At 42.7% G+C, this 25357-nt stretch overlaps 2 protein-coding genes across 5 annotated transcripts; both read left to right on the forward strand.

Moving 5' to 3' along the window:
* Positions 1-445: 445 nt before the first annotated feature.
* RB195_017830 (uncharacterized protein) lies at positions 446-8949 on the forward strand (the record flags this gene model as incomplete). 3 transcript variants are annotated; one of them, XM_064184999.1, is made up of 12 exons in its annotated part: positions 500-526; positions 611-695; positions 1084-1149; positions 1212-1370; positions 1427-1563; positions 4561-4692; positions 4754-4950; positions 5097-5190; positions 5459-5553; positions 8013-8053; positions 8628-8776; positions 8845-8949. In XM_064184999.1, the coding sequence occupies 12 exons, from the start codon at positions 500-502 to the stop codon at positions 8947-8949; spliced, it is 1287 nt and encodes a 428-aa protein (XP_064040880.1). The 3 variants fall into 3 exon arrangements, with proteins under 3 accessions (XP_064040878.1, XP_064040880.1, XP_064040879.1); XM_064184997.1 differs by lacking the exons at positions 5459-5553; positions 8013-8053 and having other exon boundaries at positions 446-526; positions 5097-5212; XM_064184998.1 differs by lacking the exons at positions 5459-5553; positions 8013-8053 and having other exon boundaries at positions 5097-5212.
* A 4357-nt stretch (positions 8950-13306) lies between these two features.
* RB195_017831 (uncharacterized protein) lies at positions 13307-25245 on the forward strand (the record flags this gene model as incomplete). 2 transcript variants are annotated; one of them, XM_064185001.1, is made up of 20 exons in its annotated part: positions 13307-13418; positions 13930-14007; positions 16613-16729; positions 18046-18164; positions 18221-18418; positions 18509-18631; positions 18801-18935; positions 19105-19215; positions 20373-20485; positions 20554-20703; positions 21898-21968; positions 22064-22182; positions 22251-22352; positions 22411-22473; positions 24054-24174; positions 24312-24406; positions 24680-24780; positions 24845-24964; positions 25021-25085; positions 25160-25245. In XM_064185001.1, 20 exons carry the CDS (start codon positions 13307-13309, stop codon positions 25243-25245), a joined length of 2199 nt encoding a protein of 732 aa, XP_064040881.1. The 2 variants fall into 2 exon arrangements, with proteins under 2 accessions (XP_064040881.1, XP_064040882.1); XM_064185000.1 differs by lacking the exons at positions 13307-13418; positions 13930-14007 and adding an exon at positions 15477-15567.
* Between the last annotated feature and the right edge of the window lie 112 nt (positions 25246-25357).

Consider the following 25357-nt stretch of genomic DNA (forward strand, 5'->3'; position numbering starts at 1 on the left):
GCATTGCGTGCTCGCTCTGAAGCATTTGGGAGTGACCATATACATGACGCTTTACGACTTTGACGTGCTGCGGAACCCACTGCGAAGGCGTAGAGTTTGGTAATCAACTGCGAGCGGTCGAAGGTGATGTCTCCTTCACCAACCTATTCAAGCGAAACTAATGATTAGCCTACTAATGAGGGGACAGGAACGTGTTCATGTAAGCGCGTTCTAACGTTCCTCGTAGGAACTAAAGCGGTTCCCGCGCCGTTTTTTTACGACTTAGGGAGAGATGAGAGGAACCATGCTGGGTTCCGCAATGTACTACTCGAACTCTACCCTTTCGCATTGTGTTCCGGCCCACGTCAAAATCGTGATACGCTGCCTTTAATTACTATCTGTGACAGTTATCTTTTCTGTTGTAGTTTAACCGAATATACTGCTACTGGAGACTGCAGCGCGTAAGATGAGATCTCACAAACTAACATGTGAGATTTGTAAATCGCCCACGGCAAGATCGATGCATTTTGGAGCTCGTTCGTGCAAAGTCTGTATTTAACTTATTCTTCTTACTTTTTTTTACAAATTCCTGTTTCGATCCGATGTCAGGCTTTATTATTCATATTTCAAGGCGTGTGCGGCGTTCTTCCGTCGAACAGTAGCATTTAATGTTGTTTATGAGTGCGAAGCACCAGCACCTTGCGGAGTTCACTATGGTGAGTTATTGAACAGTGCACAGACTTAGTTTCACCCTGGAAACTGGAAGGATATCAAGCGTAGTGGAGTAGAGTGTAGTTTGGGGGAAGGGGAATGGACCGTGCTCTTATCTCTGGAAGTGAATAGCTAAATTAGTGGATGCTGCAAAATCTAATTGCTAGTCTTAGAGGATCTATCACATGTAGGCTAAAGCTACTAAGAGAAAAAAGAAGGTAGAGCATCCAGAAATAAGAGCGCGGTTGAGTGCCTCCCCCTCACTTCCTAACTACATTTTCCCCGTGTAGTGTATGTAAAACTTGCGAGGAGGCATGGATTGTATAAATTGGTTGTTTGGCGTCCGTTGTTGATGACGTCTTCATATTGGATTACTGACGGTAATTGTTCCAGAAAAGCGCATGATTTGCAAGAAATGTCGTTATGATAAATGTATTGCAGCCAATATGAATCGGGAATGTAAGCTTTTTGTGTTTTCAAATGTTTATTATTCCAACAGCTATAGTGCGGATTCCTTGTAGTGGTGAGATCCACAAGAGGCGCTGACAGGAGTGCACCTGCTGCAAATGAAACTTCATCAAAAGTCCCGGACATTGCATTCGTCGCTACTAGCAAGGACACAACTGCAAGGGACTCGCTACTACTCACTGGATATTCCGAAGTACTGGGTATTCCGGTAGGTAAGTGCGACTTTGAGGCATTTGGTGTTTTATTTACTGATAACCTTTGTCTTAAGCACCAAATCAAGGCAGGGAAAGCCGCCGATGGGTCATTTACCACTGTAAACGAATGGAAGCTACTTTAAATAACCGGCGAAGGATAATGTACACTAATGAGAAAATGATCAGTGTTTTTACGAAAATGCACGAATGTGTGAGTAGCTTATGAGTGGTTCACAATTGTTGCACTTCATAGCAAGTCTAGTAGGCGTCGCTCAGTAGAAGTACGAGTCTCTCCCATCGAGAGTATCCTTGTGCTGCTCTGGCTGGCGTGGCGGTGTCCGGTGGCTAGGACCCTCCTCATGCGCTCCGAGCGTGGGCTCTTATGAGTCCAGTCGCGAGGTCACTCCGTCTTCATCGCTCAGTCTCACTTACAGTCTACAGAAGTTCCTATTTTTTTTCTTCCTATGTGTAATTTAGTTATTGAATCCTGGTATGCTCTTCTCTTCTCTTTCTTTTGTGACAGCTGTCCAAGGTACATCCTCTGAATAAGCACAAGTTGATATTGAAATTCTTCCCTCGCCATGAGTGATCGCTTTTCGGTTCTCCTTGATTTATGCACAGCCGCTCAAAACGGCCTGAAGCTCGATGCGCGACCGGCTGTGCTCGGAACGGCGCGATGGAACCAACGGTTGAACTACAGAGGCAGTGATGATCCCACCTCGATCACAACTGCTGGATCCATAGCGCCCTTTCGAACACAGCCGCTTACACAACTGCGCCAAGCTTCAGTCCGCTCCACTGCCTATAGTAGGGTCAAAGCCACATGAAGCACTGTGCACTTGCGTAAGCGGCTGCGCTTGAAACAGGGCATTGAACCGTAACGGTTAGGATTGCTTGAGGATCCTTGCTAACACCATCCACAGCTGTAGTTCGCGATAATCCCTTGTCGATTCCAGCCATCTCCACCACGCCGCTTATACAACTGCACTGTACAAGAGTACTTCACTTCGTTTTGACCCAACTACACATGCATTCCAATGCCTTCTCTTCCACGCAAAATCGTCGAATCACTGCCTAAGTGTCAATCAACACCAGGATCTAGCGTGGTGATGGGATAGGGTCTTCACGAATACGACTTTTCCTCCTCCTCCTCCTTCTTCTTCTTCTTCTTCATTTCAATATATTCAAAATTACGTATGCTTCGAAAAGGGAAAATCGAAAATTAGCCGAGAAACAAATGGCAATCTGAAATTCGGTAGCTGACAAAAGGGAGGAAATACCATATAGTAGAAGCAAATCTGCTGAAATGTTATTGAAAACTGTATTCCCATCTAAATTCAAAAGCAACTAGAAGGTTGCAGAAGACAGCGGCATGACAATCTTGTAACGCGAACCTTCCTCTATAAAAAGCGACCTAAAATATTCCTCTAGGTCCTCTTATCACGATGTTATTTGCGATCTTACAGACCTAACAATTTCACAGAATCTGAGCTACTTTGGGCTTTGAATTCTACATGATCCACGTCTAAAATGCTGAGAACTACTTGTAGTTAAATTCTTCACCTTTTAGGAGTAGTTTAAAGCTTCTATCTCTTTTGCAAAAATGTGGCTTGATGAGGTGTGGTTCTGTTGTCACATTGTAACCTTGTAGATCTTCAAAACAAAATGATGCTTCCATGTTACTGTCCTACCCCTAAAATTTAATATAATATTTTGTAATCCATGTAATTGCTTAATATTACGTAATTCTTTGTCCTCGTTATCATGCTATCTTCCATTCACTACCGCCCACTGCACTCCACACTCGTTTATGACCCCTTCCTCTTCGAAGAGGAGCAGCGGGTGAATTGGACCGAGCCGACTGCCCGGATCCTGAGGGACTCGCGCTGTGCTACCCACCAGATGGTGGCCTAGCCACTCCAAATCCTGCCGGCTCGCGCCCAGGGTGCTATCCCTCTGCCCTGCTTCCCTTTCGAGCTGCTCCTCCTCCTATTTCTCTTTGCCAAACACAAGTGGTACGTATTATAAAGTGGTATAACATTAGGCAGTACATGAGTGATTTGCAAATACGGTTTATGCTTAAGACGCCAATACAATGGCAACAACATGTATTATGCACGACACAACAGATGGCAAACGGTATAGATCGGGCTATGTCATAGCGGTTATGCGGATAGTGGTTCTTGCCTTATAAATGGTAGATGGGAAGCGGTTCGGGCCCCAGCAGTGTTGATGCGGTTGAAAGTGGTAGATGGTATGCGCTGGAACACGGGAACATGGCATTACCAAAACACGACGCACACCAAAAAGGTAGGAAAGAAACTACCGCGAGTATTGGGAGCCAGCCCTTAAATACTGCGGTCGGCACGGGAAAGCTACCGTAATTCTTTGCCGCGCTCCTCGCTGGCTGAGAAAGTCATGCAGGGCACGCAAGATATGACCCCCTCCCCCCTTCACAATGGGAAATCCCATCACACGCTTTACCCTGATCAACATTTTTTTGTAAATTCAAATTTCAAAGCATTGTTAGTTTTTCGACTTAATTTTATCTCGTAAAATGAAGAAAAAAGAAAGTAGATACAGGCAAGATGCGACTTGGAGGGTGAGAGATTACTACTATGTTGCTTTCCTCATAATTGCCGTTCTGAGGAGCGTATACAGACTCATTGTCATTACTCTATGAATTCTCTCGTCCTTTCTAAAATCCACCTTTTCCAAAGTACTTCTTCTCTGACGTTCTTGAAAGGACCACAACAGGTCAGAATTTCTTCGCACATCAACCAGCATCAAAGGACAGGGGAATGCAACAGAACCATGTTCAAGTTTATCGCTCGCCAAAGAAATCTACTAACACAGCGTCAGAAAGCTATAACTTTGGACGTAACACGTGCTCACAATTTGAAGTCAGTCGGCAGCAGAGCAGTCAGGCCCATCACCTCGTTTGTTTTTTCGCCACATTTCAAATCCTTCTCCCTTCTGCTCTGTGCCGTTTTTGTTTTCTCTATTTGTTCTGTGTATAGGCAGATTTATGTTATGGCTAGTCCCTAAGACCTTATCAGAAGACAAGGGTTTTGATGAGAGAAAGATGCTACTAGACCACAACATTTCAAGACTTATGCCGTTTGAACCAATTTTTGAACTCACAGAAAATTACCGTAAAAGCGTTCCAGTAAAACCACTCCTGTGTTTTATGGTTTAATTTTTTCAGCCTTACGAGAAACGACATTTGAAGCCTTTGAACTACAGAGAATATGTTGGCAACACCAGGTCAGACTTTATCATGTTGTACGATTTCACCATCGCTTTCCTGCAATTTGCTGAGCTAGAAGCATTTGAAAAGGTATAGCTAACTGATATTTCGATAATCTTTGCTGCACACAATTTTGCACAATTTCTTCCAGAATTTTTTCTATCGAAGTGTTTGTGGTGTTGATTCACTATTGAACTTAGCATATTTTACTTGCTGTCTTTCCTACGAAGACAACTGGATGGTGGTAAACTCTTGTGAGTACATCTGTATTGACCCCATGCCAATGACCGGTGACGAACCATGGGCGCAAGATCTGTTCGCCACCAAGAAGGACAAAGCTAAGTATAAGTATGTTGATTTACGGGAGATTTAAGGTGAAACTACAAATGTATTATTTCTCTTTTGTATCTCAAAATTTCTCTTTTGTTTTCTCTGGCGTTGAGAACGTGACTTGTAGATTTCTACATACGGTTCACGTATCCATCTCTGTTCAGATCAATCGTTCCACGACTAGCAGCGTATTGGCATACTTTAGTAGTGCCATTTCATCGGCTGAATCTTCAGTTTGATGAGTTTTGCCTCTTAAAGGTACTTGTTTGCTGGCATATAAGTGAGTATCACCTCTTTATTTCTGCTGATTGAATGATTATATAGTAATAATACTACAAGAATTCAATTATGTTGTACAGGCGTGTTCTAACCCGGCGATGTGAGGCGTCCTCGGAAAAGGTGGCAGTTAGTTAGTGCACAGTTACGCAATAGTGGAGGACCCGATTCCTGCATAGCGGATTGCGTAGCATAGCTTAGCGGATTGCGGTCGTTAGGTACCCACAGCCGATTATGTGCAGCCATATAGGTGCCTGCAGAAGAAGCTGACGGTAGTGAGGAGCAGGCAAATCCTGGGCTAGCCGAGGTCATTGAGCCACGCTCTCTCTCCATCACATCACTGAGGTCGTGCGCCGTGTTGGTATTGCAATTACGTGATAGAGTTGGCTTCTAGGAGGTTTCAGAGTGTGAAAAGGTAACAGCGTAGCTATGCAGAAAGTGAAAACTGTAGGTGATGAAAATGAAGCAAAAATGTAGAAAATTTCTAGAAAAACAAAACATCATCGAACAAAAAAACATAAAGCTGACAACGTCCCAAAATTTTTGGCTTCACAATGGTTACTGTGTAACAGTTGTAGTAGTCGGAATTTTTGCGATAGATTTTGTCAAGACATCACCATTTTGAATTGCGCCTCTGAAACAGAGGGTGAAATCTGACATTTTCTATTGTTAACCTAAATTAAGTTTACTTCAGACCACCATTTATACGTTATCTTCATTGTGGCCTCTTCTCACACCTCGTCATACCACATTTATTTTATCTATCCTCTTTTTAGTCTGCTCCTGTGAACACGGCTTCTATTTATATATAAATCTGCACCATAATAATGAGACTGAACTCTTTCATCACGGCTCCAAAGATGTGTATTTTCTGCAGATCAAAAACCCACATACGCATAAAACGGAACATCCTTTGATCAAATTTTGTACTCGATCTGTATGTGTGCTGTGAGCAAACCTTAATTCATCAAGAAACAACTGTTCGAATTTTGACAATTTTGACCTTGACAACATTCGTACGGATTCTTTCAAATCAAACTAAAAAGTCTAACAAAATAAGTTGGTATTAATCGATAGGATTTTTCGTTTTGTCTTCTTGAGCCTTGAGTCTTAAAAGTTTTGATTTGTTCTTTACACAAATAAATTACACAACTACTTCCTACTTCTGGCACTTCATGTGTAACCGTCTGATATACTCAATACATAAACGATCGAGACTCCGTATAGAGGCCATAGCCGTGGTAGCATGCCATATTTCATAGCCATATTTTGCACATTATTAGACAACAAGTCTGATCGTCCGGCTTACGCCGGACTCTCAGACTTTGTGTGGTGTTCGCTTCGCTCACTTTCATCAACTAACCAAAATATACTTTTAAATTGAAATTCAAAAATTAGTGGTAGTGATATTTTCTGTAAATAATAAGAGTTCTGTTTTCATGTTGTTTTGTTATTTTCTTCTTTCTTTTTTAATGTATATAAAGACAAAAAATTTCATAGTTTTTTCTAAACGCGTCAGTTCTACATTTTGAGAATATTCAAACTTTAGCTTCAAACACTACTTCGGTTCGAATATAATATATACACAATTTTAAAGCATTACGCGAAGAATGGGTGTTCTCCCTATTTTCCTCAACAGCTATCAAGGAATGATGTTTAACATAAAATAATGTGAAGATCATCGTACTGATAAAGGTAACGTTCTTTGTCAAATTATGTAAGCTGTTAGCTACTATTTAAGCAGCCGGTTTCATTGGTGTTTCCACTTTCTGAGGAGCACAATACCAAGCTGAGGCAAACGTGCAAGGAAACAAACGCACGGAGGAGTCATAGAGGTGATGAACAACGCGCGCAGTAGCCACGGGTATCAAACGGCTGCAACGTGCCATTTAACTTCTGCGACACGCAAAAAAAATTACTCCAAAATAATACTGTACAACAGTTCCACGCTGTCCGTCGCACCCAATTTTACAGCTTTCGGGTTTTCAATGTGCTCCCCTCGCTTGCACAACTCTTCTTACTGCTGAACAGCACTTCTACTGAAATTACTCTGACCCTAAAGGTTACTTTTAGCTCAAAACACTCATTCGTTTTCGTTCCCTACACAGTGTAGACACGATTTGAAAGTGGTATTCGAAGAATGGGTTTTCCTGTTGTTTCTCCCTAACAGTTACGGCAGAATAATGTTTAACATGAAATGACATGGACAACATCATTGTACTGATAAAGATAGCGTTCCACGTCAGATCACATAAACAGCGTGCTACTATTTAAGCAGCTGTTTGAACGTGTATATCCAGTTTCTGAGGAACAGCGGAGCCGAGTAGGTGGAGCGCAACGCCGAAAGTGGTTACAACTATAAAACTTTTACAACGTCCCTAGCTTTACGACGCCGGCACACCAACTCGACGCCATTGGACCCGTCATACCCCCTAAAGGTATCTATCATCGGCACAACCGACGCATTGGACCCGTCGCACCTCCTATAGGTATCCGACGTCGTGGGACCCGTCGCCCCCTTCTATAGGTATCCGACGCGGTGGACCCGTCGCACCCCCTTCTAAGGCTATCTGGCGCCGATGGACCCGTCGCACCCCCTTCTAAGGTATCCGGCGCCGATGGACCCGTCGCACCCCCTTCTATAGGTATCCGACGCCGATGGACCCGTCGCACCCCCTTCTAAGGCTACCTGGCGCCGATGGACCCGTCGCACCCCCTTCTATAGGTATCCGACGCCGATGGACCCGTCGCACCCCCTTCTAAGGCTATCTGGCGCCGATGGACCCGTCGCACCCCCTTTTAAGGCTATCTGGCGCCGATAGACCCGTCGCATCCCCTTCTATAGGTATCCGACGTCTTGGACCCGTCGTACCCCCTTCTATAGGTATTTGGTGCCGGTGGACCCCTTCACACCTCATTTTATAGCTTCCTAGCTTCGAGGCATTAACTCGACGCCGGTGGACCCGTCGCACCCCTCATTTTGAATTTCGTGACTGACACACACACACACACAGACACACAGACACACGTGACAGAATAAGCCCGTTATTATATAGTAGATGACGTTAATGGACGTTTCTTGGTTGGGACATGAGGCGAGGGGAGCGCAATTTCCTGCTGATGCTGCTGACCCAATGTCATTCCGCCTAGGGATAGTTTGTCGCCGGAGCTGTGGGTACCTAACGATACTCACCTTTTGTCTAGGATCTGGAAGTTTTTGGTTGACTTATTCATAGTTTTTTCATTGTTGTAGACATCTTGCATCAATCAGTTAATCTTACCTCTTACTTCACTCATCAATTTCTCTCTCAATTTTTTTTTCGCTGCGCCCCTCTTTGAAGCCAATCTTTGCTAAGTCCGCTTTCACCAAGTGATATAGAATGAACACAGAGATGTATCATTCAGTTAACTACTTTGAGGTTATCATAAATTTGGTGAGAATGGACGTCGAATATGTGTCAAACAACGTAATTTGCTTATAAATTGCCTCAATGACCTCGTTGTTGAAAGAACGAACTGTCCAGAAGTACGCATCGGAGACTTGATCTTATTCATATCCTGTGTGTTTGTAAGTTTTCCACCAATTTTCCAAACATATTTTGAGGAACACCGTTATGTGTATTTCCTTTCTTTTAGCAACGAATGTTGGAGCTTGTCAATTCATTGGTTATGATCACCTTCTTCGATATCTTCGAATATGACGACGTTTTAAGAGAGTTCTTCACATTCGATAGCTCCTGAAAAAGAGAAGTTCCAGATGTGAATGGATGCAGATGTACTGAATATATCAGTTTTTTGGACGTGTTAGTTACTGACTTTTTTGAAAATCCCTTTACTTCTTGCTCATACTTTGTTAATTTTGAGGTCGTTCTATAAATTTTCATAAATCTTCTTGATAATTCGATATTCCAAATTACGAAATGAATGTAATTCAGAGGCAGCATACAAAATTGACGATATTTGAATCTCTCAAACAAAGACAGAGTTATCGCTGTAAATCATGCGGACGATTCGATCACGTTCACTATCCCTAACTGCTCTGAAAACGGCGTGGGAAACGGCCCTGTCGATTGAATTTTCTTACGAGCGGAGGACACAGTGTCAGCAGCCCATTGGTTGCCCGCGTGTTAACAAACGTGGGGCGTATGCCTGCAGTCGCATATGTGATACGTTGTTAGGTGACACGTTGTTAGGTCGTGAAAAAATTCGATCAACTAAGCCGATTTTCCCCCACGTCTTTCAAGAGAAGAAATTTAGAAGTAGAGCGCTCGTACTCCTGGTCTAATAACCTGCCATTTCGTGGATTAGTCCCCAAATCGTCGTCGTTCCGCGGTATGCTGTCTTCAATGCAGACTCGTTGACTGGGAGGGGTTTTTACTAAGGCAGGCCGACCTCGTCAGTTATTCAGTGCCTGGAACTGGAATCGTTCTGTCGAGTACAAGAAAATAAGTTGAGCTCAGGAAGAATTTTTCTCAGCGGTTTCGTACAAGGTACCGTAGTGAGACAACACAAGTCATTTCAATTTCATCATTTCTTGTTTTATTACTCAGAATGGGATCTTCACTCTTACAGAACAGAGGAACAGAATTAAGGTCTATCTTTTTTTTACCGTAGCTGTTAACACCCGATAAAACCGAGCAACGGAACGAACGAGAAGACAATTCATGGGATCTATTCACAATTCACACCAGCAGTTACCATTACCTAGTCGATCAAAATGTTAGTGTTTGTGTTCAGATCTCTAGCTCAGTCTCCCTTATTGAGGTGGCAGGCCCCTAGGTATAGTCGGGTCAAAACGACTTGTAATATATTATGCACGTGAGGAGGAACGAACATATTTATTTGTGAAATCTGTCAAATAGCATCGTATCCAATCAGCTCTTAGGCGGTTCCAGACTTGTCAAGGAGTACAATGACACTTCTTTAATGCATCGATTAGCCCAAGTATTTCACTATATGAGGTGGTTACAGTTTTATGATTATGGTTCGTAAACCTCAAACGATTCTGATTTGAAGTGAAGGTGGTGGCGCATCCCAAGCGGATTAATTGACGCCAGACGCTATCCTTCATTCTTTTATCCAATCCTCGCCGGTGCCACAACATAGCCGGATTCAGAGCGAGCGGTGCCTCTGGTGTTCTCCATTGAATCCTTGATGTTCTTATACGTTCCTGCAGCCGCTCGTTTCTCCTGCGCAGAGGCTAGGTTGTTTTTTTACGTTCATTCTCGACTTATTTATACGTAAAAACGGACATATTAGATATGCATTCTGATATGTTCGTTTCCGCGTATATCTGGGGATCCAAGGCTCAACAACGCTTCTCATGAATATTGTCTTTCGCACATTCAGCTGGAAACCGATTTCTCCTGACGTTTGGTCGAATTCGGACAACATTCGTTTTGCTTCGCTGTTGTTAGATAGTACCAGAATGTTGTCATCAGCGATGCGCAGGTGGTGTTACTGCCGACTCTCGTCCTATTCCAACTTTTGCCATGGGTTCTTGAAAATTGCCGTGAATATTTTACATTAGATTGTATCACCCTGTCAGACCTCTTCACACCGATGATGAAAATTTTGTAGAATGGAGAAAAAAATCCGTGAAGCCGTGAAGTTGCTGTACAACTCTTGAAGCGCCTTTTTCTATTGAGTAGGGAGTGAGTACTGAGTGCCTTGGTTGTTGCAGGTTTCCAGGACCGCTTCATCTGGGTCGAATGCCTTTTACCCGATGAAGGTGAAACACATTCTGTGTCTGAGCGGGATTTTCTACTCTCGCGATACCTCGGTGAGTTTTGAAATAGTGTGAATGTGGTCAATGGTCTTGAAAGCTTTTCGAAACACTGTTTGCTTGCACGGCATCCTTCATCTAATTTTTCAATCCTGTTAAGGACCACTCGTGAAAAGAGACTATAAGACGGGCAGTGGGCAGATTGGGTGTTGATGCCATGTGCATGCTCCATCTTATGCATCAATATAGTCTTGCTGGTATTCCGCGGGTTAGGAGCCTTGCGTTTGCGCAGGTAACGCGCTGGTAAGGTCTGGGGAAAGATTCTACAGATGTTCAGGTCTTATTCTCTCGAGACCGATTGCCGTACCATTTCTTATCGAAATCATAGCATCTCGTAATTCGGACGTAAGCTCATGGTCGGCTGCGGCTCATACAGCTCAACGTTGACGCATTAACAACCTCTTAATCCTTTTTTAAAACCTCGGCATTGTGAACAGTGTTTATGTTTTCTTATTATGCCAGAGATTTTGAAAACTTTATTATTGGCCTGACGTTTCGACAACTTCGTTTTTATCAAATACCTGACAATGGTTCGACGTCTTTGATGCTGCGCATATCACATCAAACTGTTCCTCTCTCCTTGCCAAGCCTCGTTGTCATTCTAAATACACTACACAAGAACTCCAAAACGAAAGCAAACTGACTGGTCTCACCGACTAGCGGGTCTTGTGAACCACCGCGTTCTTACAGATTGTCACCCAAGGCGAATGAGATCTACGCACTGTACTCTCAAGTATCCTCAAGTACTGAGTACTCAAATACTAAAGTAACGTTAAGAAACTGCATGTGGGACTATTGTTATTATTATACAATTAAAATTACTATGGACAGCTGACGTATTAGTTGAAAAGCTTCTGAAGAAAGGCGCCTCTTGATGGTTTTGAAACATTCAGTCTTCCTCTTACAGTTTGGTGAAGGTGTTCAGTGGCGAAGCGAGCGAGAAGTCCCAGTCGTTGGTGATCTCGAGACTTTCAGTGCAAAGAAAAATCTTCTTTGGTAGAGACTGTAGTAAGATTCCGTGTAAGATTTGGTGCCATAGCGACATCCGCGAAGAGAAACCCCTAACTGACAATGATGTTTTCTATTTCGTTATAGGCCTTGATAATACAAACCAGACCCTGCACAGTAGAGACAGGGAGCCCTATCTGGATCCAGCTCAGTTTCAGGGCAGAAACAACAACAAGTCGATATTGACTGATTAGCCCCACGGAAAGCACCACACTCTCGCGACTAATCGAACGCTATCGTGTGTTATAGTGTGGCGTACCTGTGGGACTCTAGATCCCTGCTACTAGAAAGGATTTGACATTAGGAAAATCCATTTACCTACCTTTAAAAAAAACTACCTTTAAATCAACATTTTACTGAAGCTGATTCCGAATACCAGAATTTAATAAACTAAATTAATTTTTAATTGATTTATTCGGGTTAGATAAGTGTATATGCAGCTAGCTCTAGATACGAAAATGCGCCCGGGTGTAAGTTTGCATCTTAAAGGCATCATCCCGAGGTGGTACGGATTTTAGGTGGAGTATTCTTATACGGCATAGTAGACTATGGAGAGGGGGGTGATTTCGTCCATTTCTTCCTAATTGCCGTAAAAAAACGGTCCGGAAGATGCGACACAAGGCTGGCGCGTTCCAATCGAACTCGTTGTAGAAAATAGCGCACCCTAAGGCTCAAAGCCGTATCTTCCGGGCCGTTTTTCACGACAAATAGGAAGAAATGGACGGAATCACCCCCCTCTCCATAATCTACGATCCCGTATACGAATACCCCACCTGAAGTCCGTACTACGTCAGATCCGTGGGGTGATGCCTTTAACGAAAACGACAAATGACTCTTCAGGAGTAACCGTGTATCATTGATCCAATCATGAAAATGCACTGTTTATTTTATTTGTTTTTCTATAATTTTCATATGGCTACAGCACTTGAAAATCAGGACGTAATGATTTTTTTTTGATTTGTCGTGGTAACTTTTAGTAAAAGGAGGTTGCTTGTATACCAAGGAGTCCTTTGTTATGGGGACTGCAATTTCTTTGGCTTTTTCTGCAGAATTCAATAAAATTTTGGAAATTAAATTTCCAATCTAATATTTTCCAGATCACACTTTATTTTTCTATAGCAGCTTTTTTCGAAGGGCATGTGGACGGATGCACCCACTCGTTCTACTTCAATTCGGAACCATTTGAGGTTTATGAATGGGAATGCAACTTTACTTTGCGAATGAATTGCCCGGCAAAGCGATGCATCAAGTCAATGTTTTGATCCTTCTCATCTAAGTCTGATACTAATTATCGACCCCGGATTGATGAAAGACTTTGTTGGCTCTGGTGCTGTTCCCATCGTCGGTCGTGCCGTCACTAAACCTCTTCGGTGTAGCGCATTCGTGAAGAAGTTCGGCAGTGAATGCACGATAGACGGTTCGAAACCGGTCTGCGCCATGCCATTTCATGCCAATGAAACAATGCTGTGATGGGCAAATTGGTACCAGACTTGTCTGGAAAGATGAAAACGATAAAACGATGACTTGATACATTTTCTCACCTCCGAAAGCCATTGTATATTAGGCTAGACACGCGTTCGTAAATCTCATACAACTCTAAATTGAAGTCGAACGCGTCGAATCCCAAAGGGATTGATCAAAGGAGTGGGCCTTACTCTTTTCACTTTTATGGTGAAAAATCACATTAAATTCGTTTCCTCCACACAAATACTTCGTTGTTTTAAAGCTTGTTTGGCTTTGACACTCAACAACGCAGTGCCATTTTTTCCGAGCAGATGTTATTTTTCGTATAAAAACACAAACAAAAGGAATACCCTTAGAGGCATCGCACAACCTTCAGCGTTCAATTTCTGATTATATATGAACTGCTGTTCGCTAGTATGTTCTCTAGCATATCTCGACCACCTCGCTCGAGCATTTTTGACCAGAATCAATCAAATCCACCACACTGGAGGTAATCATTCTTTCGCTGCAACCATCACTTTGTCTCAGTTCCACTCGTAACGGTTAGAATTTTGTTGTATTCTGCTTATCCATTCAAAACTTTTTCTCAGTACTGTGATGTAAGCTCATTATTTTATTTTAATGAACAATTTTAACGTTTAGCTCTCAGTGTGATAGATAAATGCAGCTATGATCAAAATAGTATGCTGCTTTTGTTGAGTAGCTTTTGCTTATCGAAATCAGTTGAAGGTCCTGATATGAGGTCACTTGCACATAATTTAAAAACGGTTTTTCATTTTTAGTCTTTCTTTTCATTGGCTTCGACTTGCTCATTATTTCTACAATCTTGGAAACACATCTAGATTGAAGGCATTGTGCTTGATTTTGATGCACTGGTTACTTTATTGAAACCTTCTATGTTAGATTTACCAACTGAAAGAAGCAGTTTGCAACCACACGCTACATACACATTTTTCTAGGAATCCTTCGCAATTCTTTGTTATCTGCCTGAACTTAACTGCATGTACGTATTTGTTCCGCTTTGCCACCCCTCGGTAGAGCTAAAAACTTTCTTACTATCTAGTAAATTCAGTCCTTTCACATCAATTTCTCAAACAAGATACACATGCTACTAGTTAGTGTAGTTAATTCCACCTTTTCAAGGATCAAGCCCTTTGGCACAGTAGACAGTTGTCACTAAGCAATTGTCCGATATCGAGACAAAGCACTTGATTCAACACGCGGCGACGCTTTGAGATTCAATCCATCATTGAAAAAAACATAGCAGATTGACTCAAAGCTCATTTTAATCGGACATGAATGCTCGAGTCTTCTGAGTAATCCGTAGAACTCTTTAAAACCTCTACCTGGCGTCTACTTTCGAAGCCGACAGTAAAGAGTTGTCCTTACGCGTGTAGATCAGAGAAGTGAACAGAGAAGTGCCCACGATATTAGTGACAGGAGTATGCCAAACCGTCAAATGTTAGTAGATTCGATTTATCGGCTAGATGATGGGGGTTAAACCTCTAATAGCTTTGGATTTTCGCCTAACATCTATTAAAAGGGACTTCTTCTTTGCAGAAGGTTCGCGATTCTGGATGACGTGATGTTTTGAGTGGTGGAATAGGGATCGTCATCGGTAATGGCTATCTGTAGTTGACATTTCTAGTGGAGATGTAAGTATGCGGGAGAGCCGACTGCAGCTCTTCAGCCTAATTGCCTGTCTCTGACAGCAGCAGCTCACTTCGTTCGCTCACCGTACCGCCATAGCTCCCAACAGCTCCCAACAGCTACAACTTTATTCATTTTTGAAAATGGTTCAAAAATTTATCACTAACGTCATCCTATTATACTAACTCTATTTTTAGCAAGCATTATTTGTGCACGTGTTAGAACCAGCCTTGTGCAAGGATTTATCGAATTCTGAGAGCAGTCGTAGTAATTCAGAATATGGGATCGTTTGCAGAGAATCATAGGTGCATATCATAAATCATGTGATAAATCCAGCTTTAGCCTCTTACCTGTTTACTCAATGGTTTATGGGCTCACTAACGCCTTGAAAAACCTTAACACTTATTGTCAAGAAAAGTCTACTAGAATCCGAGACTCGCTATCACCTGCACGTAAGTTTATATTGCTCACTTATCTTTGTATCACAGCGTCATGAGAAACTTATGGTTCAGTGAAACTCCATATGATAAGCTTAGCTGGCATATTTTCTAAGCTTTAGAGGGTGATTACATTGGCAGTCTATGTTCCCCAATAATAGAATTTGGTTCACTTAGAGAAGGTCAGATTTGAATTCCATTTGTTCTTTGTCTCATTCGCTACTATTCAGTCTCTTCGAAGACACTGGATCAACTTCAAAAATTCAGCGAATTTCAAGTTACTAGCATGTTAGACTGATATATATCTTTCGCTAATTTTCCTTGTAATAAGATATACGATCGATTTTACCAGTGTATTGAAGTCTGCTACCGAGAATGAATCCATCCTTTTCGTGGTGAACCCACTTGAGATATCTGGGAACATCTGTCTTCCAAATTCTGAAAATCTTTAATGTGAGGTGAAAGGAGGATTTTACGAGTATTACTTCCATAGTTTCTTTTTTTGACAATACAATATTAGGGTCAAAACGACATGAAGTTCGGGGAAATACGTAAGCGGCTGCCCTCGTAACGTCGCACTGAAGCGTCGCAGCTGGGATCGTGGTAGGATCATAGCGAATGAGTGCTGCTAGAAAGAGTCCTCCCTCGATCCTAACCGCTATCCAAAATTTATGCAAGAACAACTCGTCATTGCAAGTTGTTGGAATCCTGGTCGTTTCGTCCTTGTTCGGTTGTGACTCGAGCACCATGCCGCTTTTGAGGTGGTTTAATCTTTGACTGTACACTAGTCGGGATTGCTGGAAGTGTATTTGAATGTCTTTTTCTTTTAAATTGCGAGTTCTGAGTTTCGCAGTGAACCCTAAATATTATACCGATAATTTCGCGAAGATTTCCGGTCTAAAAGTGATGTGCTGAACAGCTGCCAAAACAGGAGGAGCACAGATATTACTTGTACTATTATAAACGTTACATCCTTACAACAATTTAAGAGTTTATATACGAGGATTTTTTTAGATGATCCATTTATCTGCTTCCTTCTGTAATTTAACTATGTTTCTAGGACAGCCTTCTGTTTCCTCCACCCCCACGATGATTCCGTCACCACCATCAATGCCAAGTAATAACACCGCCGAGACTCCTATCGAGGATCCTGTCCCGATGCCAGAAGGTAATAAAGGTGAGTTATTCTTTTAGCATCATTTTCTGTTGGGGAAAAATGGCATAGGATTGCAAAGAAATGTTGACGCTACGGTTGAAAAAAAATTCTTAGATTCTCATATCTACTTTGAAACCGAGGAGGAGAGGTAGCAGTCCCTTGGCCTAGGCATTTCACCGAAGTTATTGGTAATTGAAGAGATATTTAGTCGAGCCAAATGCACTTAGAACGCAGTCTTTCTTCTCAGTGCTCTCCCCTTCCGCATCCTGATCGAATGGGGTTTCGTGGCCAGCCGGTTGAACCAACTTGGCGGAGACTATATATTTTGATTTGAGTCCATTGCTCTAACTCGAAAAGTTGAGGGTCTACAGAACCAAAGAGTCGAACTTCCTAGACGTGCATATTTACTGTGGCATATTTATATTTACTACTTGGCAAACTCAGATTTTTTTTCAGGCGGCCAAATTTTCAGAAGAACTCGAGAACTCTTTTCCACATAATCAGATGATTTGAATTTAAGGAAGTTATTCAAATGTTCATTTGAACGCAGAGATCAATCCAAAGTGTTGTGAATACAGTATGATGGAAAACTTCTATCAGCGAATTATGAACAAATCCTTCATATTAAATTCTTGCTGTACTGATGGCGTTAAGTCGTGAATTTCTAAACAGAGACATATCCAACGGAGATCTTTTTCTTATAAATATCTATTTAAAAGTCAGTCGTCGAGGCAGGACGACAGGAAGCACAATGTAGTTGCGTAAGCGGCCGTGTTTGAAGCGGCGCGGTGGAGTGTAGGGTTTGTGATCGAGGAGGGACCGATGCTAGCACAGCTAATCCTTGCAGTTCGCGTCCAACTGCCATCTCCTCCGCGCCGCTTCAAGGACAGCGGCCTATGCGACTGCGCCACGCTTCATGTTGTTTTGACTTTCTTAAGAATTCGCGAGGTTTCTCGATCGGCACGGGAAGTTGTGAAGCGCAGCACGCACGTGCGAAATTTTACGATCAGAATAGATTATCGCCTTGGAATCCCTCATCATGGTGCTCTTGTTAAAAGATGTGAAGAGCTAGAATGATTTTTTAAAACCTTTAGTAATATTGGACCTTAGTAGTTCGCGGTGCCTTGGATCTTGATAGCATGTTGTCTTCCGTGGATTCTGTTCCTGTATCCGGAACCGAGATTTGTAATCACATTTGTTTCGAGCGGTCATTTTCTGCTCCATTATATAATAGAATCCTACTTTCTATAATAGAACAGAAAATGACGTTTCTCACTTTTTTTCGGCAGAAAATCAGAATCAAATGTTTTATGTTATTTACCACATTGAACTTTCAGGAATGAGTCGAGCTCAATTTCGGAGATATGGCAAAGAGACTGTGGATTACATAGCTGACTACTTGGAAACCATTCACAAAAGACGTGTGGTGCCTGCGATCGAGCCCGGTTATCTGAAGGTGGACACAGAACACATGGGATTATTCTAAAGCATAACCCAATACGTTGGTCTTAGAATCTGATCCCCGCTGAAGCTCCAACTCGAGCAGAATCGTGGGAGACAGTTATGGAGGACTTTGAGAAATTGATTATGCCTGGAGTTACACATTGGCAACATCCACGATTCCATGCTTATTTCCCTGCTGGAAACTCTTATCCGTCGATTCTCGCCGATATGATTAACGATGCGCTGGGGTGCGTGGGATTTAGCTGGGTTAGTGTTTCTGACGTTTCTATTTCTGTAACATTTCCGCTTTTCAATATTTCATTACCTTTTCAACCGCTAATTGGATAAGATTTGCAGGCAGCTTGTCCAGCTATGACGGAATTAGAAATGATCATGTTGAACTGGTTTGGAAAGATGATTGGGCTTCCCAAGGAGTTTCTTCCGCTAACTGAAGGCGGCAAAGGAGGAGGTGTGATTCAGGTAAGTGAATTGTGGTAAACGGCGCAGACTCCAAAGTGAATGATAAAGGAAATGAAATTGGAACCATCTCCTGCAGGAGATGAACAAAACCCTAATAAAATCGTAGAGTTTGGCGAGCAAACTATTCTTAGCTGACCGTTTCTATTAGCTGCAGTTCACAGGATTTCAGGGTTCTGCATCTGAGTGCAACTTCGTCTCTTTATTAGCAGCTCGATTTGAAGTGATGAAAGAACTTCGCCAACGGTTCCCATTTGTTGAGGAAGGGCTACTGCTTTCGAAGCTGATCGCTTATTGTTCCAAAGAGGTGATTAAGTTTTCGAAGTGACTTCTATAAGATAAAAGCGCAAACGCTTTGGAGCTCCAGCCGCCATGTGCCGTATTTGAAGGGTTTGTCTGCAATTTTTGCAAATTGAATCTTGGCAAATAGTTCTCAAGCATATTCCCGACTCAACTTCTCAATGCAAGTTTTTCAGGCACACTCGTCTGTAGAGAAGGCCTGCATGATCGGTATGGTGAAGTTGCGAATCCTCGAAACAGACTCCAAGTTCCGCCTCCGGGGAGAAATCCTCCGAAATGCAATTCAGGTAATTCCTATTAAATTGACTCATTTGCTTTTGTATAGAGAAGTAGTAGTGAAATTCCTTCTAAGGTATAAACAACTATGAAAAATGCTCCCTTCTGAAGTTACATGACTTCCATCGTAGGAGATGCAATCGACGCTGAATATGTTAAATCCGATGAGAAAACAGAGAAGAGATGGTATGCATGTGAAGCAGAGAAAGGATGTGTGTTGTTGGTATCCGCTTGACCACATATGGTGCCGAATATGTGACCCACCCATTGATTTTTCTTGGTCTGCTTGACTGAATCACCTGGAGGCAACATACAGCGAAGTGGTTCCGCTCACCTCTCCCTAATCTTCGTGAAAAAACGGCGTGAGAGATGACGCTTTTTACGAGGATTTCAGCTGCAAACCACAACACAAATCTCTTCTCAGCAGCCTGTTCAGGTGAAACCAGGTTGCTGTGAACATATACATGGAGAAGCGTTCTGACGTAGATCTTAGGAAAAAACGATTGTAAAGAATCGTAAAGCTGTTCCCACGCCGTGTTTTACAGCGATCAGAGAGAGATGAGCGGAGCCGCCCTGGATCCACAATCTACAGCCTCGTCTCCAGCTTTACCAGCGGACTACCACGTCAGATTCGTAAAATGTTGTAGTTAAAGGCATCATCCTACGAATAAAAACGGGTGATTCCGTTCATCTCCCTCTGTATCGGTGCAAACGGGCGACCCCGAAACCGTTTCATACGACGGCTTCTTTTTCAATGCGCAATCCCCGCCTGCGATTCGTCCGAATGAGTTTTCGACGAATCGCAGGCGGGGGCAGGACCTCTTCCTCACAATCTACGACCCCGTATACGCATTACTCTCTTTAAACCCGTACCACCCCAGATTCGTGGAGTGATGCTTTCAAGTAACAGCTTTGGAAACGTTGGATTTTGACCGGTTCAGCAGAAGTGTTGTATGGTTCGGAAGAAATCTGCTACTTTACTTGACGACGCTTTCCACCTCTGGATGGACCTACGAATCCTGACAACCTGGTATACTCTTTCGCTCAACGAGATTGTTTCCCTCTGTCGCAGGATTTTCTCTGGGATTGCGCCCAAACATAATGAAAACATTGTTTTGTGGTTTTAGAAATTTTGCCAGGAGAATTAATCCGACGTACACATTTTCAGGAAGATCGAAATCTCGGGCTCATCCCATTTTTTGTATCCACCACACTCGGCACAACATCGTGTTGTTCATTCGATGTGTTAAGTGAGATTGGTCCAGTTTGTGAAGAGAATGAGTTCGTACTTTTTTCTGTTCAATCTCTCTTAGATTTTCGCTTCTAGCAAACATTGAAAGAAATTCCAGACTGTGGCTCCACGTTGACGCAGCATACGCTGGATCTGCAATGATCTGTCCGGAATTCCGTCACCTTATGAATGGTATCGAATATGCAATGTCGTTCAATACTAACCCAAATAAATGGATGCTTGTGAATTTCGATTGCAGCACAATGTGGTAAGTGCCGCGATTTTCCTCCTCGTCAAACTTCTCTCAATAACAGCTGGCGAGAAAATATAGCTGGCGTCGGAAGTATTCAGCCAGAGGGTCGCGACGCATCCATAGCATTTCTTTTCCAACTCTTTTTCAAGTGACTCATACCCGCTCTTTTCCTTTTCTTGTCGCTGTCGAACACACCTTGCGTTTACCAAGTCAAACTGATTCGGCGCTGTCTACAAGAGATTTCACACATAACCGACTACCTCAAATAGTCCCCTTCGCAAGTTAAGTAAGAAAGAGTTAAGTAAATCAAGTTCCGCAAGCTTCGTGTTATTTAATTACTTGGGATAAATGGAGGGTTGATGTTGTTTCTGAACAATACTGTTAAAATAAAATCACGTAGCATTAGGTGGTCATAGGGTGCAGCACCGCTGCGGGACCGATTTTGTCATAAGGATCACTACCTGAACGCCAAATTGCCGTGCGCAACTTTTTGTACTCGTTTCGTATCCACGCCAAGAAACCAAAAATGAATTGAGAGGAGGAATAAGCGTGGCCTCACTCAACTTATTCCTCTTATCGTCTTTAAAAAGTAGCACGGGAAGCGGTGTTCGTTCCCACTAGGGGCGCCGCTTCTGTGCACTCGCCGAGAGCGAGCGGTTGAAGACCAATGAGTTCTCCTCACCAGCCTATTCGAGCAAAACCGATAGATAGGCTGTTGAGGGCGCCTTAGTTTGTACAACGAGGGGTTGTAAAGTGCCTCGTAAGAGAAAAACGCCGTTCCGAGGCCATTTTTAAGGACTATTAGGGAGAATTCGACACGCTCCTATCCATGATTTGCTCCGCAACCTCTGTGTTTTCCATCACCTTTCCACACTTCACCAATTTCGTGATGCGCTGCTTCTAAGGTTCGGTTTGCACCTCCACGTCTAACTAAATAGTCTCGAATAAGGATTGGGATTTTCTTTGGAGGGCGCATAAAACCTCTGTCCGTACAAATCACTTTTGATTCCACCACCAGCTTAAGGCTCGTAATGAAGGCGAACTCCCCCTTTAGACGAGAATAGAGATTGTAACAACCTCGAATGCGGCTCAACCCAAAGAAATGTATATTGAAATGCTGAAAGATCAGTCCTGTAGCTGCTATGACCAGGAGATCCTCACAACTCTCGACGATTGCATCTCAAACTTTCCGCTAGTATTGATTTTTAGGGTGAAAGATCGTTTCAAATTAACCCAAGCGCTCGTCGTTGATCCACTCTATCTCCAACACAGTTGGATGGGTTCGTTAACATTTTCCATATCACCTTCGCTGTTGAATTTCAACAGTGAGAGTTCACAGTTCCTCAAACAGCAGAATAGTTTTTCTTTCTTAAAGATAAATCTATTGACTACCGTCACTGGGGAATTCCGCTGAGCAGACGTTTCCGTTCATTGAAATTGTGGTTCGTCATCCGATGTTATGGCGTAGAAGGACTTCAGAACTACATTCGTGAGGTTCATCAACTCTGACCTTGTCGCTCAAGCACTGCGCCGCAATGAAAAAAGAAAGGAGTTTTATTCAGCATGTTCGACTAGCAAAAAGGATGGAAACACTGCTACGAGCCGATCCCGTTTTTGAAATTATCGGTGATGTTATCATGGGACTTGTATGCTTTAGGATGCGGGTATGTGGTCCTATGATTTTGATGTTAAGAGTCAACAGTTATAACCTAGTGCTCATAGGGTAACGACGAGCGTAATCAGCAACTGCTAACTCGCCTTAACAGTTCAGGAAGGATTCATATGGTGAGTTCTGCTGGCTGAACTCTTCGCCCGACGATTGTTATGGATGTAGATGCTAACATTGCTAAGCTCTTACAAATTGAGAAACTACAAGTGGACATTGCAATCGTCCACAACGTGATTGCACTGAGGTGACAGAGGGACCACAAGGGGCCACCACATCTTTACTTTGTCTATAGTCAAAAAGAGTTTCGGTGCATCTTCTTCATGATAACGCGAGTCTAGGAGATCCATCCGAAAATCGAAGGGCTATGGCGGGTCACAGCACCCTACATCGCTATTCTCCTGACATAGGCCACTCTGGATTTTTACTTACCTTATTCGGACCCTGAAGGCTTTTTTGGCAAGGAACGCTTTTTTGACAGATTTTCATTGTATACTGTAAAAAAAATAAGATGTATAAAAATAAAAGGGAAAAAAATTGAAAAACTTGCAAGATTTTCTTATCAAGCTAATACCTTCGTAATGCCAGAAGTGAATACGATACGGTGATAGTACCTGGGATCTCCTCTGCTTCCAAGAAGCCAGTACCGGAGTTTTCCCCCAAAACAACAACAAATTACGGCCGTTTCATTCTTTTCTTTGGGAGACGTTGCCAAGCGGGTGTCGTTGCCTTGAAACAACGAATCAAGCGATTAGGTTGAACTATGAAATTTTTGAATGGAACGTTAAAAAGGCCTTCCACAGTTTGAAAGAAAGTTTTTGACAGAGTTGCAAAATTTCCATCCCAGTGATAAGTACATACTGTAACATGCATCCAGGAGTGGAATTTGGCATTTGATTCTTAACGGTAATTTCGGACGAGATGCAGTGTAATGTGGAGCTAAACAACAGTGGTTTCAATTTCAAACTTTTTTTTCATATGCTAAGAAAATGCTTTTTATATCCATACTATTGGCATTCATGTGAAAAATATTCTCAGAAATGTTTCTGTCTCAGCTTCTTGGAAAATTTGCACATTGTTAATCCAGGGCACAAGCGGACTCAAATGAAGCGATAATATGAAAAAAGTATAAAGAGGGGCTAGTGTTCAGCTTGATGCCGCGTATATAAAGGATAAGGTCCATGGTGTTGCTCAATGTCTACGGATATATGACAACGTGTTAGACTTCAGTTCAGAATCGTTTGAGGTTTATTTGGGCGCGTGCAGCCTTACAATGACTAGTGGGGGCTAGCCGATGTGTCAGGTCATTGTTTTTCTCCTCCTAGAGAAGTCCCAGATACTAATTTATCGATCCCAAAGGGATGAAAGGCTTAGTTGGCTGAGGGGTGGTTTCGAACCAACAATCGACCGCGCATTCTCATTCTCGCATTCTCTCACCAACTGCGCTTTAGTAATTGGGCCCACCCAATTACTAAAGAAGACGTGTGGGATTTGGTGGATTCTATCAAGCCAGTACAGTCTCAAAAAGGTGGTATCAACGTGATACTGATGAATAATTCAGGTCATGCCATGTGGCGAGTAAATCAAAACCTTCCCTTTCTCTGGACAGTAAGATGCCCGTTGGCTGCATGATTGCCGACTTTTATCCTAAACACTTGTCCACCTGGTGGAAACGTCCACCAATCATTTTTGTTTCCAGGTACCTGCTTCTTTGAATGATCGCTTTGTTATTCGATTCTGCGTGTGTGCTGAAAATGCAACCGACCAGGACATTGAAACTGCTTACGCTATCATCAGCCAAACTGCTCAGCATATTCTTCGTAAGCTCTTTTCTATATATTTGTAGTCAAACCCTAATGCACTGTACAACAGCTGTCACCGGTCACCTCTCATATTTTTCCATCTGATGCAGTTCAAGGGGAATCCTTCCTCGTCTTTACGTATTTTTTTCCTGCAGATGAAGGGACATCACTTCCGATCGTCGAGGATGCGGAGGCGGAACATCTTGAAGAAGCAGGATACGACGTCGAACTTGCGCCAGTCTCGAATGTGGTTTGTTTTTAGTCGTTTACTTTTGAATTTCAATTAACTTGTCGGTCGCTTCTTTATAATTTGACGCTTCGAAAAAATAGTTGCCATGTGTTAGGGCATCACTGCGTGCCCAAATTAAAACACAGCTACCTCAATGTATCACAGAAACTTTTGCAAATACTGTTTTTTTAATGGAAAACGTGGCTGCGTGTAAAATCCGTCCTAATTTATTAATAGTTCCTTTACCAGTATAGAGGTGTCTGATAGTAGCAGCTTCCACTACTGCTGTTTTAGACCGTCGTGGATGAAACTAACGACGCTCCGTTTAACGAAGGACAACTGACAAAAGAGGAGCTTATCGCGAAGAAACAGAAGGAAAGTCTGGCCAAAAGAAGGTCAGATTCCGACACGCCTGCTCCGTTCCTGTCGAATGAGAATGCGAAAAAATGGTTTTTCCAGATCGTTCCTTGTGCGAATGGTATCGGATCCTAAATGCTACAATCCAAAGATCGTTCGCCACTTGAACATGGCGAATCATCGGAAGATGAGCCAAGATCTCTATCGCGATAGGACCTTAATGCAAGTGCTGTTAGGCTCAGTGAAAAAGATCGCTCAGTTGTTCTGTACCAGTTCAGGCAAACTATCTCCCATAGCCAGCGTCCCTGTCGGTTGTCTCAGTCGCCTGGATCAGGCAGCTCTTGTGAGTTACTTGCTTTAGGAGAGACGATCGGGTGGATGTTGCACTATTGTCGTATTAAACCTATGCGTTTGCAGCCATAAACACAAAATTCAACTTTGAAGAAGAAGACGAGGGAACGCGCATCGCCTTCTCGCAGACCGGACTGCAAACTCCCATCTAACCCGTAACTGAAGTTGTTTTCAAAAAAGTTGCATGAGATGTAGAGAACAGTTTAGTGCTGTGATATGGTTCTAGTTTTGAAGCTATTTTTTCTTATAACAAAATTAATTATA

This window comes from Necator americanus, chromosome II (genome assembly GCF_031761385.1).
Source record: "Necator americanus strain Aroian chromosome II, whole genome shotgun sequence".
Lineage (NCBI taxonomy): Eukaryota > Metazoa > Nematoda > Chromadorea > Rhabditida > Ancylostomatidae > Necator > Necator americanus.